The following is a 20,054-nucleotide window of genomic DNA, read 5'->3' as shown; positions in this document are numbered from 1 at the left end:
CTTTAGAAGCTCAGCTTCCCTATCCCTTTAAATTATTCCTTCCATCAAAAGGCCCACCCTTCCCAGAGGCTATTCTTTAGAAAGTTATTTTATGCCACAAATCAGAAGTCATCCCCCCCCCCAAAAAAAACTGACTTTACTTCAGAAAATGATGCAATGTCTTTATGTCTTGGAGGCAGAAATAAGACAGGTCTGAACACATCAAAAAATGTACTCTCCCTAAGGAGTTAGGTAATTGCGACCCAGAGCAGATATTAAAGGCAGCAGCATTGTGAGTATTCTTAAAAACTTCAATTAGCACATGAAATAGTTGTGAAGCTTTAAAAGTTAATTCTCATTTTTTTCTAAAGAGGTTCACGTGGACCTACTTTCTGTTTATTGCATAAGCATTTAACAAAACACAGCTGTAATGGAATCTGGCCAATCATTCCATTTTCCCTCTCCTCCCTTCCTCCTCCAGCCCCCCTTTCCTATTTTCTCTTCTTCTTCTTTCTACCTTTCTTCCTTCCTCTGCCCTTTCCCTTACCATTTTTCTCTCGCACCTCTTTTTTACCCTCTCTTGATTGGTCTCCTCTCTTTTCCTCCCCGACTCCCTTCCCCCTTTCCTGCCTTCACTCCCTTCCCCTCCCCTCTCCACACCTACCCTTTTCTTCTCTACTTTCCTATCTTCCCCGACTCCTCTCCCTCCTCTCATGTCACCCCTCCTTCTCCATCTCCTTTCCATGCTACAGTTGTCTCCTTGCATTCATAAACATGAGGCTTGGCTGCATTTCCTTGCCTTAACCAGGTTCTCACCACAAATTTTGTAGCAGGTAAAAAGGAAGCTCAAGGAGCTAAACTCATGGGGCCATTTCCCCGTTTCCCTGTATCATCCACTGGAGTCCATACTCAGAAGATTGGGAGGGGGGAATGGAAGGTTAAGAATGGAACTGAAGAGAGGCATTTATAAAGAACACAAGGGTGATAAAGCATAACACTATTTCCATTTTCCCTCATAGGACAAACAACCCAGCCAGTTTGTTTCTCTTCTTTCACCCCGCTTGCCTCTGCAAACATCGTTTGCATGTATCCCATGCCTGTGTCATCACCTGCCAGGAGGCCAGCCAGAAGTGTACCCAACAGCCTGTTAGTATACAAAAGGAAGACTGAGAGGTGAACTCAAGTAAACACAGCCAAAGGTCAGAGTTGTGCTTGAGACCTTTGTGGTTGACAATACAGTGTGATTAGGAGAAGCCAGCTGCCACCCTGTCTGTTTCTAGGTATGTCAAGTGTAACCACCCACCCAGGAGACAGAGGAAGCTCAGGTGTCCTCCTGGAAATGGCCTTAATTTCAGTACCCACGGCCATTTAGCCCATTCTGTTTTGTCACTTCCAGTGAATCTCATGCATATTTATGTGCCAATTATGCAAATCACAAGATAAAAATGCATTAAGCACCCATGATTTAAGTGTATTACATAGCATAATGAAATTACTGCATGATGTCCAGTTTATCTCAACACTTGCTTTAAATTGTCAGTAAGTTATTAAGTGACAACAACACACCAACATTTTGCTGAAGGAGGCATTCTTTGTTCTACCATGATCCCAGGAAATCAGAAACTTCAAGCTAAATCCTCATCAGTGAGGGAAAACATTCCAGAATAGACTTAATAGGGCATAGTGTGACCAAAGTTTAGAAAAGGCAACACATTGTCAGTGTTGTTAAGTCTCTGGTAAATTAAAAACAAAATCACTGGGTCATTTCAGCAGCACAAGACTCAGCAATTCAGGAAGCTGAGACTCAGAAGTGGGATTTTGTCCTTGAACCTTATATTCAGGTCTTGTTCTCTGAGTTGGCAGGTCTTAATGAAGCTTACCAAATTCAAACGTAAGTTGGACTTTCAATAGGAAGATATCAATTTACAGAGTCAGAAATAAGAGATATAAAGGAAATTCACAGAGGCAATTTAAGCACACATGCAAATCCCTTGACATTTGGGAACTGAAAAATCTGAACTAGAGTCAATTTAGTATGTAGTAATATTAGGTTTGAACCTTGGAAGCCTCTAGTTTCCATACTAACTAGAGTCCATGATGGTCAAAGAACAAGCCATGATGTGAATTCAACTAGTGAAAATAATATATGCACAATCTGACCACAGACGTACATTTCTCCCCCTACCTTAGCATGCCAAGTTAGTGGGCCCATTGCATGACTTATAAAGTGTCTGGGTACTGTCTCATAAACTTACATAGAGAATTCTCCTTGATGACTGTGAAAGTTGGACTCACATGGGGTTACATGCTCAGATCTAGAGATGTGCTCAACCCCAGCAACAGCGGCAATCTGAGTACACTTTGTCTGAGGCAGTGATTCCAAAAGCTGGCCAAATGAACAGATTACACAGCCATTCCATAAAGTATTCGGATCTCAGCTTGTCAATAACGAGAAATATGAAGCCAACTGCATTTGCCATTTTCTCTGCAGCCACGAAAACTATGATCTCTACATGCTTCATCCAGAGATCAGCAGTTGGAAGTAGCTGCCTGCAAGCAACCTGACCTCACCTAGGGAAGGAAAAACAACAGGCCACCACAGGGGTCTCCAAGGAGACCTGCCAGCCAGCCAGCCAGCCAGCCAGCCAAGGGGCTGGAATTAGAATCTTTGCAACCAACTGTCACTTGGGGCTGTCCTAATAAGGGTGATTATCAGAGGATGGGTGAGCCCAGCAGAGATTCAACCCCCCCTATGATGTCACACTCTCATGCACAAACCCCTGTTCTAACACTCCAATGTTCTCTCAAAATGTCACAGTCATACTCATTAACTAGAAGGAAAACAACAACAAAAACAACCAAAGACATTTTGTTGACAATAGGATCTATTTATGTTTGAATCACTAGCCAAATATCAAAGAAACAAGTTAATTCAAAGCCTGATCCTATTGGTTTCACTAGTGCTACATGTCAAAAGAACTATTTGCCTCCTACATTTTAAAATTAATTAATTAAAAAACTAATATTGCCAGCGTTATTTAAAACTTTTAACATTCAGTCAAAGTTATGCATGAATGCAGTAGGTGTCTAACAGCCCTTTCTTCAGCTGAGCTTTCTGTGGGGAATTCCATGTTCAAGGCAGCCTTTCTCCAGTAAAAAGCAAACTCCAGCCAAGGAGAAAAATCGCTCCTGTCCAGGCTAGTATCAGTCACAGCAGCTTTTTTCTACATGCTTCCGAAACAAGTTCAAGGTGTGTTTGACTAGCGCTGCTCTGAAATCTCTTGTGCAAGTGAGCGAGTTTTCTGAGATCACAACGGCTTCCAGAATGCATTAACCTACTTTCAATAGCGAGGCTTTCCCATCCTCTGGCTCTGAAACAGAGGAGGAGCCGAGAGGATGTTCCAGTGTTAGCTGGGCATGCTCTTTGCCTTAAATGCAGGACCCATCCTGTGAAACAGTGCAGTCAGAGAAATCGGTACTTCCTGCAAGCACACCAACAGCTGGGAGGGCAGCTCTGGTCCCAAAGCAAGAATGATTGGAAATCCTGCTAAAATATGGCTGTCTAATCAACCGAGAGGCAAAATCATTTACTAAGATTCCCATTGTCCACGCTGACAGATGGCTCTCTTCTCCCCTGCTCTCCCCTTCCCACCGATCGCAATCACCCAGCCTTGGAGGCAAAGCTATTCTTTGAACCATCCAGTTGCAGTCGCCAGCCTAGTTCTGAAATGAGACAAAAGCTCGCACAATCTTCCCTTTCGCAGAGCATTTTCTAAACCGCCGAGGAGCATGCAAAGAAACGGGGGTTTAATCCCCCTTACCTTGGTCCTCATCGGAGATAGGAGCCCTTCCATTTTGGCGGAATCCTCATGCCAGTTTCTCTCTTCTGCAAGTTACTCTGTCTGTGCTGTCCTTAAGCATCCCACATGAAAAGAGCCCTGCCGGGAGCCACCAGTGGCTCGGCTCCCTGTGTCACTGCTGCCCCCTGAGCAGTCTAACTTGAATCCCTGGTGCCCGAGAAGGGCTGCTCCGGGGAGAAGTCTGCTCCACTCCTCGCCCTCTTCCCCCTCTCTCTTCTTTCTGGTACTCTCTCCTCCCTCTCTCTCCTCCCTCTCTCTTTCCATAATCTGCCTACAGCTCTCCCTGTGCCATGCTCACTTGACAAATGATCTCTGTCTTAGGTATCGTATTTGAGCCAAGAAAAGTGTTCTGAACAAACTACAGGGCAGCTCACCCAAACCAGAGGAGGCAAATGCAACTGAGCTGCCTAATGGTCTCAGTCTCCCAGCTTCGGTAGGCAGTGTGCTCTCTTGGGAGGAACAGTATTGCTGTATCCATCCATCCATCCATCCATCCATCCATCCATCCATCCATCCATCCATCCATCCATCCACCTCCCTTTTTAGGAAAGGGGATCATGAAGGTAATGGAACCAGTTGATATTATTATTCAGATGGTTTTCTGGGCTGTATGCAGAAAGTAGAGAAAGAAATCCTGTCACATATTTCAGAATAACCATTTGTTAAACTCACTGTAGACACAACATCTGGACACTGAAGTGGAATTTTTGCTGTTTGATCAGATGTTTGGACACATAGTCTCCAGGAAAGTTTCAAAATCAAATGTATGCATTTTATTCTTAAAGAGCTGAACATTAAACTCTCTTTCTCTCTCTCTCTTTGTGTGTGCATATATATGTTCTGTGCATGTGCTGTGTTCTTTGGGAGTTATATATGTGCAGGTGTGTGCTATAAGGAGTTGTAAGAGTATGTGTGGTGTATGTGTATGTGCATAGTATGGATGTCTAGTGTGTTTTGTAATAAGAGTTATGTGTAGATGTGTTTGTTATGAGGATCTGTGGGTGCATAAGGTGTGTGCATACATGGTGTGGATAGTATATATGTGCAGTATGTATGTTTTAGAAGGTATTATGTACACATGCCTGTGCATGTACATATATGTAAATGTGTATTTGTACATGTGTGTATGTGGTAAGGTATGGTGAAGGTTTAGTGTATGTAACTGTGTTATGCATTTGTGTGTGTGTGTGTGTGTGTGTGTGTGTGTGTGTGTTATACTGGCCAAAGCTAGCTTTCTCATTTAGCATTGCTAGTTTCTTGGAAAAAAACAGACAATAAAAGAAACATATCAAAGAAATGAACTAGAGAAGATGCACTACCTTTGGCTTGAAAGATTACCTATGTGGAAAGAATTTAAAACCTGTCTCTCAATGGATGAGTGCTGCATCATACCCAAGAACATGAGGTCTTTGCAAGACTTCCTGGGTTGTTTATATATTCATTTGATACATGCAGCAGATGTGAACTCCCTTATGGTGATTTCAACTATTGTCATCTGTATCTTGTCCCTGGAATGGAACTTGTCACTTTCTGTGCCAACTCCTAACACACCTTCAAGACGAAATGATACACCCATTACTCTCCAGGAAGATGTAGGACCCTCATACTCTGTCTCTTCCTTCACTGATACCCTTAACCCTTGATTTACCCACCTTTTCTCCACCAGTTCTTAAGCCATGAGCTCTCTTGAGCCCCAACTGACCTCTTTGTCTGCACTGGAGTCCTTTATGTTCAGCACATTGCTATTGGACTTTAGTACCAGGCTGAAACTGCATTCTCACTTAGACAAAAACTCACCTCTTTGTCCAGACTCTCAACATCCCAGCAAATCATCAAGATCTACTAAGTATAAGACCCTGTCCTGTCATAAAAGAGTCCTGCCTTTTATGACTACCTTAGGTGTCACTTGGTCTTATTCAAGATCCCAGTATTTGGAGTCTCCTAAAAACTCTTTTCAGTCATCCATTGAACAGGTGTAATGCATGTGCTGTGCGCTGGGTCAGTCTTCTAGTTCCTAAAGACACAATGGGAACAGCGTAGCCTAAGGTCTGGCCCCCATAATCTTGTGGCAGATGTGACACAAAATTCCAACCCATTAAACCTTCCCACCTGTGACCTCATTCTGTATATACACTTCTGTCCGTGTTACTGGGATTGTGGCTCTGCTCATGTCATCTCCAGTTGATTCCAAGGGCTACTAACTGTATGCATGTCTCCTTTCTGGAGACTTACTATCAACTGTCTTTGAGGAAACTATCTCCACAAGAGTTCTATTCCCTCATTTCCGTCCTTGAATCTACTTCCATTCTCTCCTCCAAATCTGTTTTCTACATGCCCACAGGCTTTACTTTGGGGATGACAAGGGATAAACTACCTCTCTTTTATTCAAGGAAAAGGTTCATTGTTCATTTCCCCAAGTTCTCCAGAACATTGACATGGCCTTATTGGATTTCCCTGTTGAGATGCTGCTCCCTCCCTCGGTGTGTGACACTACACCTGCATTGTGTTTGATTCCTCAGTGACGAGAACAAGCCACATCCATTCCTTGCTCCTAGGCACTGAATACATCTGTTCCAAAACATTCTGCTTTGTTTTACATCCTTTCTTAACCCTTGAACTCCCTCACCAGCATTTTCAGTCACCAACAAAGCTCTCTCCTTGACCTTTGAGCTTTGGCACAACTGCTTCCGGTTACTGTCTAGACTTCCTCAAGTGTTCCAAGTGGGTAGACAGAGTGGAATTGTGTCAGGGTTTAACGGAGAGTTAGACTGATCCTGTTTTGGGCTTCATGGTGTCTGACAGACTGGAATCATGGTTTTTGGAACCAGAACAGCCTTCCAGAGCCAGAGGAAGGGACTCTGGGAAGGAATTTTGAAAATTCCTATATATAGCATCTCCAAGAGGCATGTAACTCTTCTGGTTGTTTATACTCCACTTCTCAAACTCCAAGTCCCTGGAGGCTGGGTCCTTCCCCATGTTGTCTTTTCGTTCTTCTATATGTGTGTGTATTCATGTGTGTAAAGGCCTGAGGCTGATGTTATATCTTCCTCTATCCTTACCTACCTTAGTTTTGAGACAGGTTCTCTCCCTTAACCTGGAGCTCATCTATTAGGCTAGCTGTCTGGCAAGCAAGGCCCAGGCTACCTCTCTAGCATTGGACTTACAGTCTCACCCACTACTGCCTAGACTTTTTCACATTTTCTATACATAGGTCTTGGGGACTTGGGTCCTCACACTTGTAATCACCGAGCTTATCTCTTAGGCTTTAATTCATCATGTTTTTCTTGTAGCCTGCGAGGTTACAGAGAACACTAAACTCCAGGGATGTGAAGGTCCCTGAACCTGTTTCTTCCTGTTTGAGATGCCACTGCTGCTGTTGCTGTCATTTCTGATGGTGGCTACCAAGCACTAACTTTGTGCCAGACTCTATACTGAGCATCTTCCATTATTAGAAAGTCCACCTAGTTCTCCTTGTAACAGAGCTATTCTTCTCGGTCACATGTTGAAGACGTCTTATCCAAGTCACACATCCTCCTAATGGAACTACAGTCAGCACAGTGAGACTAATCCTGGCTCACTGGCTCCATCCCATTAAAAAGTCTTCTGTACCAATTTAAGACATCCAAAGTGTTAAGTGTATATTTACTTTCTGTTCTTTAGTAGTGGGAAGTGCAAAATAAGCCTGAGAAACTATTATTTTTAGGCTACTGTATTAATATTCAGTACCTCAATCACTTATTTATTCATGAAACCGATATTCATCAACAATCTACCACAAGCCAGGACACTTATCAAGCAAAAGGTCTCGTCTGTCTCCAAAAGAGGCAGTTATTTATAAAATGCAATGTCAAGTTATTGCCTATCATTCCCAAGTCCTTTAAATATCAATGGCCATTGCTCATGTGTAGTGCATAAAATGACTAAATATTTGGAGGAGGGGAGGGACACCCAGGGACGTGGGAGCTGCTGTGGTAGACTTATGAACTATTTCAATCTGGCAATAAGTGTACACAGTTGATGAACCCTATTCCAAGGACCTTTGGGCACTCCAATAATCTAGATAATGATTAACATTTCAAAAATATTTAGCTATGGAATAACAACATCTGCAGTTCCATGCCAGAGTTTTCTGAACTGGGAGTGCTCTGCTCACAGCCTCACATTTCAAAAGATCCTGTACCTTCCAGAAGGGCAATGTTTATAATCCGAGGTGGACCCAGTCTTAGGAAAAGCAGTTAATGGATGGTGAACATGTGGAAACTGGCAAAATCTAAATTGAATGGGTGCTAATCTGAAAGAGAATCATGGCTGAAATCCAGCTAAAGTACTCTCCATTTGGATATTGAACACACACACACACACACACACACACACACACACACACACACACGGACACACACACGGACACACACACGGAGAGAGAGAGAGGTAATAACTTCAAAGTAAACTTCTCCATAGTAGAACACTTGTAAATGTCATGAAGGCCATTAGGTATGTCATGGTCAGAAGGTCAGGCTTCCGATCTCTGTCACACTAAAACACTGACCCTTTGTTCTTAGCATCCGTGCCATACTCGAGGTTAATCTCTTTAAATCTCTTTGGAGTCTCTAGGGATCACAGCTCACTGAACAATTAAGTCTCATTATGTGGGGCCTGCAATGCCCTGCTTTATAAACAGTTTTGCTTTCATTAAGGTGAGAGGCAACCTGACAACCATTCAGGTTTTATCCTTGGCCTTACTTCTTATTTATAAACTCATTAATGCTTCGGCTTTAGGGCAATCAAGGATTGGGGATAGCTTCCTAGATGAGGTCTAGATACCCCAAGTAATACTGAATGGGCTACATAACTAATATGCTCCAGATCACCTTCCTGGGAACCCTGACTCTCATCCTAAAGCACACGCATGTGCTTAGGTTTATAATTCAAGCTACAGTGTATCACAGGGGAAGCCATCACTTACCACCTGCTAAAGAACTCAGTGAAAGTGGGACTAAAATAAAATACTTGAACTTATTTGTGTCTGAATAAGGATAAACATTCTGTAAGTTGTTACATTATGAAAATTATGGAGTACTGGAGGTTCTTTTTGAAGGGTGTTCACATGTTACCTTTAAAGAAAGCTATAATAAATAGTCCAATTCAGTGTGGCAGGTATCAATTTCTTTTTTTAGGAGGGTGGAGAGGTGAAGTGAAAGAAAGCAGTAGTTATTGAACCTTAACTACGTTCTACCCTAGGGTTTATACTGGGTTCCTTTAAGTTGCATCTGGTTTTCTGTTCACAAAAATCTTATCCCTCCCAGTTTAACCAATGATGAACAGAGATGGAGAGAATTAAGGCTGGTGGTAAATAGCGTCATTTGATCCCAGCTAGTCATGCATTTTCGTTACCCATGATATTTGCCCTGTGACTCTGCAATCTTCTTTTGACTTCTGTGTGTATGACTCTATGGCTTGCTTTAGCTAGTTGGAGAACAGAAATGGTGAAGGCTTCAGAATGTCCATGGGGAAGAAACAGCCAAGCTAGCCTGCTGATCCTAAGAGGAGCATGAAGGGAGAGTCAACTCATAGACTAATGAGCAAGCCAACAACTCATGATGAGCAAGGCTAGCCATAGCAGCTGACTCCAGCCTCCATGGTATAGCATCAGGCATTGTTTTTGTTAGGCAGCTCATAGATTCAATGGCTAGCTCAAGACCACTGAGCTCCCAATGTGTATATATACCTAGAGCTATAGCTTAATGGATCACTGTGTAAGCATGAGGACCTGAGTTCAGATACCTAGATCCCACAGAAAATGCTGTGTGTGGTGCTATATACCTATAACTTTGGTGATGTTGGGGAAGAGTAAAAAAGATCCTTGGGCTTACTGGCCAGACAGTCTAGTAGAATCAGCCTGGGTTCAGTGAGAGAGCTTGAATAAAAAAAAAAAAAAAACTAAGATGAATAATTTGCAAACATACATTGTGTACATTCAGAGTAGATCCAGAATAGAAACCCCAAATGTAGATCTTTACCTCCAGCTCTCATTCTTCCTATTCTCCCAGACCTGAAAAGCTCACAGTACGGAATGATGGGATCTGTGACTATGAACGAGTTTTCTGAGTCTCCATAACATAGTCTCTGCTCCTAGACACACATGCCAGCAGCTCCACATTTCCGACTACCTCAGCCAGGACTCACTGTGTCTTGTTCCCTACGCTCTACAGTTGTGGCCAGCTGGAGAAAACAGTCAGACAGTGCAGGGTCTCGGTTGATCAGTCATCTTGCCTTTATGATCATTTGGATTCTCTGCCCCATTTTCTGAAGAACTGTGACTGCCTGAAGTTATCAGCACTTGATACAGAAGTTAATTGGAATCTAGCCCTGGGAGACTTCTTCCTTCCGTGCTTCCTGTCTCTCTGAAAAAGTGCCACATGGTGAAGAAAATAGACATGTTTTTGTCATTATCATAAAAACTTGAGCTGGAAATAGGTCTTTATGAAAATACATAAAGGACAGTGATTTTCTTTCTGAAGCTTTTGAAAAGTGATACTTACATTTTTTTTTTTTGTCTTTCCATTTAAGTGCCTTTGTTAGTACAGAGAAACCCAGAGGCTGTTTCCTCCCAGCCCATTGCTCCAGGGATTCCCCAGATGACATTTGGGAGGTACTAATAGAAGAAACAGCTGAGAGATGGCATCTGGTAGACCAGAAGCTGGCATGCCTCCTTAACCTCTCCAACCAGCTCTAGGGAAAGATGGAGGAGAGAGCATTGTTTGAGTCCTTTTGTTTTTGCTGGCGTAGATGTTGCAAAGTTCCCAAACAAGAATTTCCATGAAGAAAAATATTTTCTTTTGGTTAAACGAGTGTGTGTGTGTGTGTGTGTGTGTGTGTGTGTGTGTGTGTGTGTGTGTGTGGTGGATGGTGGTTATGCTTTTGAAGCAAAGTATGCCCCACAGACTTGCTGTCTAGCTAGCAGAAAGCAGTTACTGGGAACAGGACTTGAAGGTGACACCTGTTTCATGTTCCCTCCTGAGGTCTACATTTCCTGGTCAGCTAAGATGTGAAGAACTCTGCCATTCTCTCCCACCTCCTGTGCTGCCATGCTCTTCTCATGATGATATGAACTGATGTTCTCTCCAATCGTGGACCAAAATAAGTCCTTCTTCCCAAGTACTCTGTGCCAGTGACTACAAAGGCCAATTAATAGAGGGATATAAATGAGTGATTCCAACAATACATGCATACATTGTCGAATGACTGCTGTAGAATATTTTTTCTTGATGCCTATCAAAATGTTCAGGAATGATCAGGCCTTACATAAATCATTTTGAGTTGTTTTCTTACCTGGGTTTCTTTTCCTGCTAAGAAGCAATCCCAACTACAGCCATCTTTATCCAAACACTCCCAAGATAACAGAAAAGTGGTAGCAATCTTAAGATGGTGACAATCTACACCCTTGGGGATTCTGAGATGTCTCAGAATCCTCAAGCTGTGTAAACAGAACTGGAACTTTGTTCTCCAATGAGCCTATCCTAGACCTGGGATGTGAAAAGAATAAATAAACACATTAACCACTAGGCTCACTTAAGTTTGGTTCTGAGATATAAGCTGACCTTAAGCCACATTCATAAGTGGAGAACACACTGTTGTATGTCAGCTCAACCACAGGCCCTGTCCTGAGGACACCAAGATGAAGGATAGTGATTGCAAGTTTTGAAGACTGAGGCTTAGACAAATGGTTCATTTTATGCTAGCAGAAACTAGCAAAGGGAGTTAAACAATGACAGTGGAACCAAAGGTTGGAATAGGTATTAATTTTCCCACTTCACACAGAGTGCACGTCTTTTGTGGTGGTGGTGGTGAGGTGCTGAAGATTTAATCCAGGTCCTCGTTAATGCTAAGCACACTTGTTAATGCTAAGCTACAGCCATACTACACTCCTATCCATGAAGCTGGATTTACTCAGTTAAGCTTCAAGTCTGTCGTAATGAAGGACAGTCATAGTGCCAAGAGAGGATTATAAGAACTTCTATGAAAATAGTAGAGAGGCAGTAAATGTCTGTATTTTTATTTTATCTGTATTACTTTGCATATGGGTGTTTAGTTATTGGTGTGTTTAGTCTGCATGTATTTATGCCCACATATGCATGTCTGGTAGCCAAGAAGGCCAGAAGAGGACATCAGATCCCCTGGAACTAGACTTACAGTGGTTGTGAGCAGTCATGTGGGTGCTGAGAATTGAAGCTGGGTCTTCTGTTAGAACAGTAAGTGCTCTTAACCACAAGGGCAACTCTCCAGTCCTGGAAGAAAATACCTTATTTGAAGACAATTGGAAGCAGTAAGATTTAGGGGTGCTGATTTATGAGTAACCTTAGGTCATACAGTTTCACACTCTCCTTTTCTTAATTTAAAATTTAATCCATACCTTGTGTTGAATATCTGAAAACATTTTTATGCCATATATGAAAGTCCCTTTGCCATCATTAGAAGTCTCTTGAAAATTGTGCATTAATTTATTGAAAAAAAATCTGCAGGAACTGCACAAAAGGCAGTAATTATGCAATTGGATTTTTTACTGAGTTGAGAAAATGAAATTAGTCATGAGTGTTGATGGGAATTGGTATAAATTGCCTTTTTCCTTGTTGTGACCAAATAATGACAGGAAGCAACTTACATAGGAAAGACTTATTTGGGCTTATGGCTTCAGGGTGCAGGCTCATAGTGAGGAAGGTGTAGCATCTTGAGCTGCTCTTGGCAGTGGAGACAAGCATAAGGCTGCTTGCTCACATCTGTACAGATCAGGAAACTGAGGAATAAGATGCCATGCTTGGCAGGCTTTCTCTTTCTCCTTTTTATTCAGGCCTGGATTGCAGCTTGTAGAATGATATCACCACATCTGGGGTTACATGCCTTAGTTATATACCCCCACCACCCAAAACATCTTCAGAGACAAATGGGGAGATGTGATTCTAACTCTATTATAGAGTTGCCAATGAAGACCAACTACAATAGCAACTTTTATCCAAGAACTTGGACTGATGTGAAAAGCATCTTTGCCTTGATATTTAAATGTGTCCCTTAAAAGTGAAACTACAATTCTGTTATTTTTTATGAACAGAAGAAAAGGCCCTAGTGCCTAGAGCCACTGAGCTGACTGGATTTTCATCTGCCATGGGAAACAAATGTTTATGCCTTCTTTCTAATAAGAAAGGATTTTTTTTTCTGTCTCTCAGAACCTCAGCCTTTACCTAAGGAACCAAACTTAAGATGAGGATTGTATTGATTTTAAACATGTTTGTAATTAATCATAAAACCAAGAGAAATTATTAGTGTGATGGTAGCCATGGGGCAAAACCTTTCTGTTTTAAAATGTTGTATGGTTTCCAAGCATGGTTTACCTGGGCATAATTTGGGGAAAGACACTGGGCTTTTAAAAAGCAGATTACCAAAATTCTTGAGCCTGAACTTACTTTTAAAAATTCCTGGCTTGTTGAGTGGCCATGATTATGCCAAGATTTCCTTAGCCAAGTTTCTATTCTATTAAATTTGAAACTTGGAAAGTTACCACTTAAATGTAAAAAGGATAATATTTTAAATTTAAGACAATTCATTTGCTTAATCAAGTCTGAAGTATTTTATGCGAAGCACTGAGCCAGTCTCGTGAGGGGCACTCTATGCAAGCTCGGCAGGACAGCTTTCCCTTCAGCTCTCAGTGAAGGAATCCTCCAGACACTCCTCTTCCAAGCAGCCAGGGTGCACTGCCCGGGGAACCATACTCCAGAAGTGGAAGAGAAGAGGCTTGGAGAATGAAAGCCCATTTTGGTCTTTTTCTGTTTATAAAGGAAGTGCTGGATTTCTGTAACATCATCTGAGATAGGGACTGCCAGTGTGCAACTGTGCAGGTACAAGCCAGCAGTGAAGCATAAACAAGCATGAGCACTAAAGGATCATGTCAGAATGTGTTTAGACAGTTATGCAACCAGAGAGCTTGGGATAAAAGAAAGCAATGCCCAGGAGGAAGGAATGCTTTGAATCTGGTTCCCAGGGGCCTTGACTTGGCTATTTCTTTGTTGAAACCCAAGGCTATTCCACGTGTTGATCATCCTTGGCCCCCACCCTTGCCTGGACAGGTTTTTCCTAAGCACATAGCTGAGAATTAGAATTTCATCCTACTTTCCTATTGTGTGCATGATATGGTGTAATGCCATGCCATTGTGGCAGTCTAATTTGCATGCTTATATCAGGAATCCAGGAAGACCCTTTTGTCTAAGACTTTTGCTCCTGAGAGACCTGAGAAAAAGGATTTAGCAATGGCTGCCTTTCATTCTTTCCTTTAGTCCCCATCATTCTTCAAAGACAGATGAGATACTACATCTCAACATTTAGAGACTAGTTTTAGGGAACAAGGGATCCTGCTCCCAGGTTTGGGGGATGGCTCAGTGGACAAGGCCATGCATGAGTACTAGAGTATGAACCCCCAGAACCCAGGTAAAAGCCAGGAAGGCACAGCAGTTCACCTATAATCCCAGCACTCAGAAGGATGAGAGAAAGGGTCCCAGAAGCAAATTCCTAGCTAGACTAGCTGTATTAGTGAGCTCTGGTTTGATTAAGAGATACTGCCCCAATGCATAAGTAACTAAGGAAATTACTTATGCAGAGTAACTGAGGAAGACTCCCTATGTTAACCTTGAGCTTCCACATACCCAAGGAAGAATCCACACATAAACGCATACCCACATATATGCACTTTGCATACATGTGCACACACTGCACAAACACACACTGTACACACATATACATGCAAAAATAACAATGAAGTACTTTCCTGAGTTGGATGAGAGCATATACCTGTAAGATAACACTCAGGAGACATAGATAGAAAGATTGCTGTGAGTTTGAGGCCAGCCCAGGTTCTACTTTGAGATCTGTTTCAGGAAATAGAAACAAAAGAATTAAGAAGATCTGAATATTGCAACAAAGACAGGCCCTCAGGCACCCTGGAAATTTCTTTTGCACTATGCATGTTTTCTAATGTCCATTAACTTCTGCATACTTATCTAAATCTATGAAATAGAAGCAGATCATTAGAAATGCAAAGATGTATCCTGATTAGAAGAAGGAATAGATGCAAACAAGAGCCCTGGGGACAGATGTTAGTGATACAGGTGAAAGCCATGGGTTGGGATTATAGTGTCTATCAGTGAGGCTTTCTACTAGAGGGTGCGAAGATGAACAGAGTGGAAATCAGTTGGCATCCATGGCAGAACAGCTCTCATATCAGGCACCACACTGGGCTTAGTGTGGAACCTATAGAAAGGCATCTATGGCAGCTCTGTAGTCATGATGGCAAGAGTAGAGGGGGTGACCTCTACTAGTATCTAGTATTCTACCTAGCCAGTGGGGATGTGGTGTCCTGACTATTTGAAGGTGTGGACAGGATGCAGCAGGGGAAACAGTGACCAGGTTCTGCGGGGAGCAGGTTAGATTGCTGATGACAGGGGAGCTGGGGCAGATTTAGTGCCTCTTCACAGAAGATGGCTTTGCAAGAGAGCAAGTATCAGGCAAGAGCATGGCAAGAGCAGAGCCATTTGCATCAAAGGCAACAGAAGAGCAAGTGTGGGGCGGCTATACAGGCCCAGGCTGAGTGGAACACTGAAGACTGGTAGAGTAGGCTAGAACCAGTGTAGTAAAAGAGACACCATGGTGTCGGGGCCCTGCTACACTTATAGTAATTATCTCCCCTGTGACTTACATGAAGGGGTTGAACAGTCTCCTCTTAACTCATTTGTAATCTCATGATAAAAAGATAACATTGTTCAAGAATGCATTGGTTCATCTGAGTCCCAAGAGATTTGGGGTTTGGGTTGAAGATTCAGCAAAGAGACTGCAATGTCTGATGGCCCTGGGCACAAGCTAATACTTCAAGAATATGCCTATTCACAACAAGAAATAGCCTATACCCATAAAAGAAATGACACTATTCCTTAAAGACATAATTAAGCCTAACCACAGGATGTTAATGTTGAATTATATGTTACCTAATCCACTCACTCATTTGACATCTAAGTTAAGTCCCAGAAAGTTTGATATCTTTCCCAAGATTACAGAAGGTTAAGACATTGTGTTCCCCTCAACACCCTGTCTGCTATACATGAAACAAAAGAACAAAGTTATTATTGTAGTGATATATTATTTATGATTTATTAAATAGAGCTTGCCTGAGGGTTCAGAAAGCAAAGTTAGCCACAAGTCATACAGATCAGGCAATGGTGATACATGCCTTTAATCCCAGCAGCCACGCTAGCTAGCTAGAGAGCTAGGCAGAAGTGGCACACACTTTTAATCCCAGGACTCAAGAGACAAACAGATGGATCTCTGCTAATTCAAGACTACACTAGCTACATGAAATTGATCCAATCCTGAAGAGAAACAGCTCACACAAAGGTGATCTCAGCACTTGGGATCACATGCCTTTAATCAATCTCAGCACTAGAAAGGTATAAAAGAAAGAACCTAAGGGTCTCATGAAAGATTTATTCTCCAGTCTCATTGAAGAGAGGCATCAGTCTAGGATTACAGTCTGAGGATTTGGGGAGTTAGCCAGATCATCCCGTCAGTCTGAGTCTGAGGTAGAGGTAAAAGCTAGTGGCTGACTGCTTTGTTTCTCTGATCTTCAGCTTGAAGCTTGAACCCCACTATCTGTCTCTGATTCTTTTTTTTTTTCTTGTTATGTATTATAGTGGAATTACCTAGAAAACTATCTTCATGGACATTTGTGTTTTCCTATAGCTAATGGATTTCTGTCCTCACCCTTAAATGTACATAGGAAACCAGCCGGAAGCCATGGCTGCAAGTGATAAAAAGCTCATGACACCATTTGCAGAGAAGAGACTCAAAAGTACTCACTGAAGGACAGATTTGGAAGTTAGCAGATGTGGACATTTTGAGCTTACTTTCTTTCATGACCCATAAGGGAGAAGAACTAGTATATGTTGGGGGAGGTAAACTGGTGTTGAGAGTCAAATGCGAAATGTCCCGCATAGGTTCATGTATTTCATGTCAGTGCTCAGCTGTTTTGGGAGACTGTGGAAGTATCACAAGGTGAAGCCTTGATAGGGAGAGTGAGTCACTGGATTGTGTCTTGAATTTGATGGCCTAGGCCACTCCCTGCCCACTCTCTTGCTTTCTGACCACAGATACAGTGTGACCAGATACCTCATTTCCTGTCACCATAACTTTCCTGCTATGATGGACTATATCCCTTTAAACTGCAAGCCCAAATAAACCTTTCTCCCTTCCTGTCAGGTGTCTGGACACAGTGAAGAGAAAAGTGACTGACCCCTATTTGATAGCTTTGTATATGTCCCAGTTTCCCCTGGGAAGAATGTGATGGGGATGCATCCCAGAAGCCCCCATCAGACAGTTCTCAGCTTGTTAATATTCTTTAGCAAACTGTTTGCCTTATAGTCTTTTCAAGCTTAATACAAACAAAACTCAAAGCCATCTTTCTTTCCTATAATGCCATGCTTCTTAACCTTCCTATACTGTTGCAACCCTTTAATATAGTCCCCATATTGTGGTGACCCCCAGCCATGAAATTATTTTCTTTGCTACTTCAGAACTGCAATTTTGCTACAGCTATGAAACATAATCCTATGCAGGTATGTTATGTGACCCCTGTGAAAAGGTTGTTCAACACCCAAAGGGATCACAACCCACAGCCTGAGAACCACTTCTCTAATGAGCTCCATCCTTACATCATCAAATGTTATTCTCCATGGCAATCACTCTTCTAGCTCACCCTGCACAAATCCTTGATTTATGCCTCTTCCTGACTGCAGTCCATAGTTTAAGGCTTGAATTATTTCACCACTTACATTGCTTTCCTCAGACTTGGATATCTTCCTCTTGAATCCCAAGGTCAGGGACAAAGAATTCCCTATCAAAAACTAGTTTGTGGCTTCTCATTACACCTGAAGTCTTTATTTGGGCTTTTAGAGTCATCTGGCATCTTTCTGATTTCCATACTCCTGACAAATGCATTATACAAACAGATTCCATGCTACCAATCATTGCTTTCCAAGTGCATTATCTTATCAAGAATCTACCGTTCAATCCATGAGAAAAAGCAGGCAAAGGGCCCAATGTCCATTACTTCATAAGCACTCAGTAAATATTAGGTCTCCTCCAAGTGCATATCAACTCTCTTCCAGGAATGTTCTCTGAGTAACCAGCTCCCATTCTCTCATCTATCCTGCACAGATGGCATTTAGTTCAGGTTACTTTATGTCCTTATTATCTTTTAACCTTCAACTGCATTTCAGCCCTTAAGCACAAGGTCTCCGAGTCTGTATTTTCTGTTTCTCTATCCAGTGGCCTGGAGATAAGAACTTAATAGCTTCCATCAACGCTGTTGCTATAGCATTACTAGAAAGTTCTTGGCTGCAAGAACTCCTGTATCTCTGTCTTACCTTTTAAACCCCATAGCAAAGCAAAAATGCAAGCATGTGGGGTGAAGAAAGAAGAAGAAGGAGAAATATGTGTGGGCCATCTTTGCTCTTCTCTAGAAATCCTCTTATACTAAAGAAAAAGATAAGGACAGACAGTAACAAGTGTCCAGAAAGTGACATATGTTAGCATCATCATTTGAGTCTAGTGCCAGTGAACTTCTGACTCCACTGGAAAAAACCAACAAAGTCATTTTGGGTTTATAGATTTTTGCAAATTGAACCCTTCTTTGTTACGTTAATGAATACCCAGAGGAGATTTCTCTCTGTCTTACTCATGCATACAAGCTTCAGGATACTCTAGTTGACTCCAGATTGGTATGTAGTATCTTGGTACCTCCACACACAAGCCTAGTGTTGTAGTGAGATAGTCCTTCTGTGGCACTGACCACGCCCATTGGGGGGTGGAGCCATGGGCAGAAGTGACCGGCAGAAGGAGGTCGGAGGGGGCCAGGAAAGGCGCTCTCTTTCTGGCATGACTCGGACAGGAGAGGATTGGGTTGAATTTCCTGGTGTTCATCTGTCTAGGCTGTAAGTTATTTCTCCCTGAATAAACATCTATTCAGCCTATTTGTTTATCCTGATCCTTATTTACCGCGATATAGTGTTGCTGTTTCCTTTAGATACTCCCCCACAGCATTTGACAAAACTCTCCTTAATGCTTTGTAAACCTTCCCCTTTGAGAAAGGGAAACAAGGGGGGGGGCATTGGTGATTGTTTCTATTCCATAGATGAAAAATTAAGAAACAGGCTATTTCAGTGGCTTGTCCCACACACCTTGATATAACAGTATATCCTTAACTAGTAGATGAGGCTCTTATTCATCCTGAGGTGCAAATGGTAAGCTGTTCATGGCTAACCCAGTATATTGGTGGTACCACTAAGACAATTAGACATTACAAGTAGAAGCTTGAGGGGATATTACTTAAATAAACACACATTTTATAAACCATGCCATCATTCATATAGTGCAGAAGCTAATGAAGAACAAGATTAATACCCAGGTAAGTGTCAGCTCCTACCTACCAGGTGTAGCTTCCTTTCTGTAACTTGTTTTACATATCAGTCAGTCAATCAATCTATCCATCCATTCCTCCCTCCCTCTGTCCATCTGTCCATCCATCCATCAATCCATTTGTGTGTGTCTCTGTGTGTATATGTACATTCACACACACACAAGCTGAAGCATGCATGTTGAGGTCAGGAACTGTTTCTCTCCTTCCACCATGTGGGGTTTGGAGATCAAACTCATTTCTTCAGGTTTGGAGGCAGGTGTCTTTACCTGCTAAGCCCTCTCATTGGCTCTGACAGCTATACTCCAATGGAAGTCTTCCCTAGCAGCCCTTGGTGTCTGTGTCACCAATTAGGAAATATAATTGGCTGGTTCTCTCTGCTCTCTAAGTGTTACATCAGGTGTCATGTGATTTCAAAGAAGAACAAAAAGTAGTATCAGCTGTTGCCATGGAAACTTAAGAACCCTCTGAATTGCTATAGCATCATAGAAGCAAGATTCCAATCATCAGTCTTTACAGGCTGTTGAAATCTATCTCATATTTTTAGAATGTGTGACATTTAACACATTGATGAATATTCCCAGCTCTAGTACACATACCTCGCTTTTACATTTACATTTAGATGGGGGTTTTCAGCTCAACTGGCTGGATCCCCCTCCCCTGTAAATGCTGGGCCTCCTTATGAGTACAGATAATTTTTCTATGCTTCA

The 20,054-nt window shown here is 42.2% G+C and overlaps 1 protein-coding gene across 2 annotated transcripts in view; it reads right to left on the bottom strand.

The window, feature by feature from the left end:
• Positions 1-20,054, bottom strand: part of Frmd4a (FERM domain containing 4A) — a 590,169-nt gene that overhangs the window by 436,510 nt on the left and 133,605 nt on the right. Inside the window, exon 1 of one of the 2 annotated variants that reach the window (XM_051205874.1) lies at positions 3,801-3,931. The exons of the other annotated variant lie outside the window; for it this stretch is intronic. Coding sequence (XP_051061831.1) covers positions 3,801-3,833 — 33 coding nt within the window. The 5' untranslated portion in view covers positions 3,834-3,931. Of the gene's footprint in view, positions 1-3,800; positions 3,932-20,054 lie in introns of those variants that run through there. 2 annotated transcript variants of the gene reach the window in all.

The sequence above is a fragment of the Phodopus roborovskii genome, unplaced genomic scaffold (assembly GCF_943737965.1).
Source record: "Phodopus roborovskii unplaced genomic scaffold, PHOROB, whole genome shotgun sequence".
Taxonomy (NCBI): Eukaryota; Metazoa; Chordata; class Mammalia; order Rodentia; family Cricetidae; genus Phodopus; species Phodopus roborovskii.
This window is presented reverse-complemented; position numbering and strand designations above follow the sequence as displayed.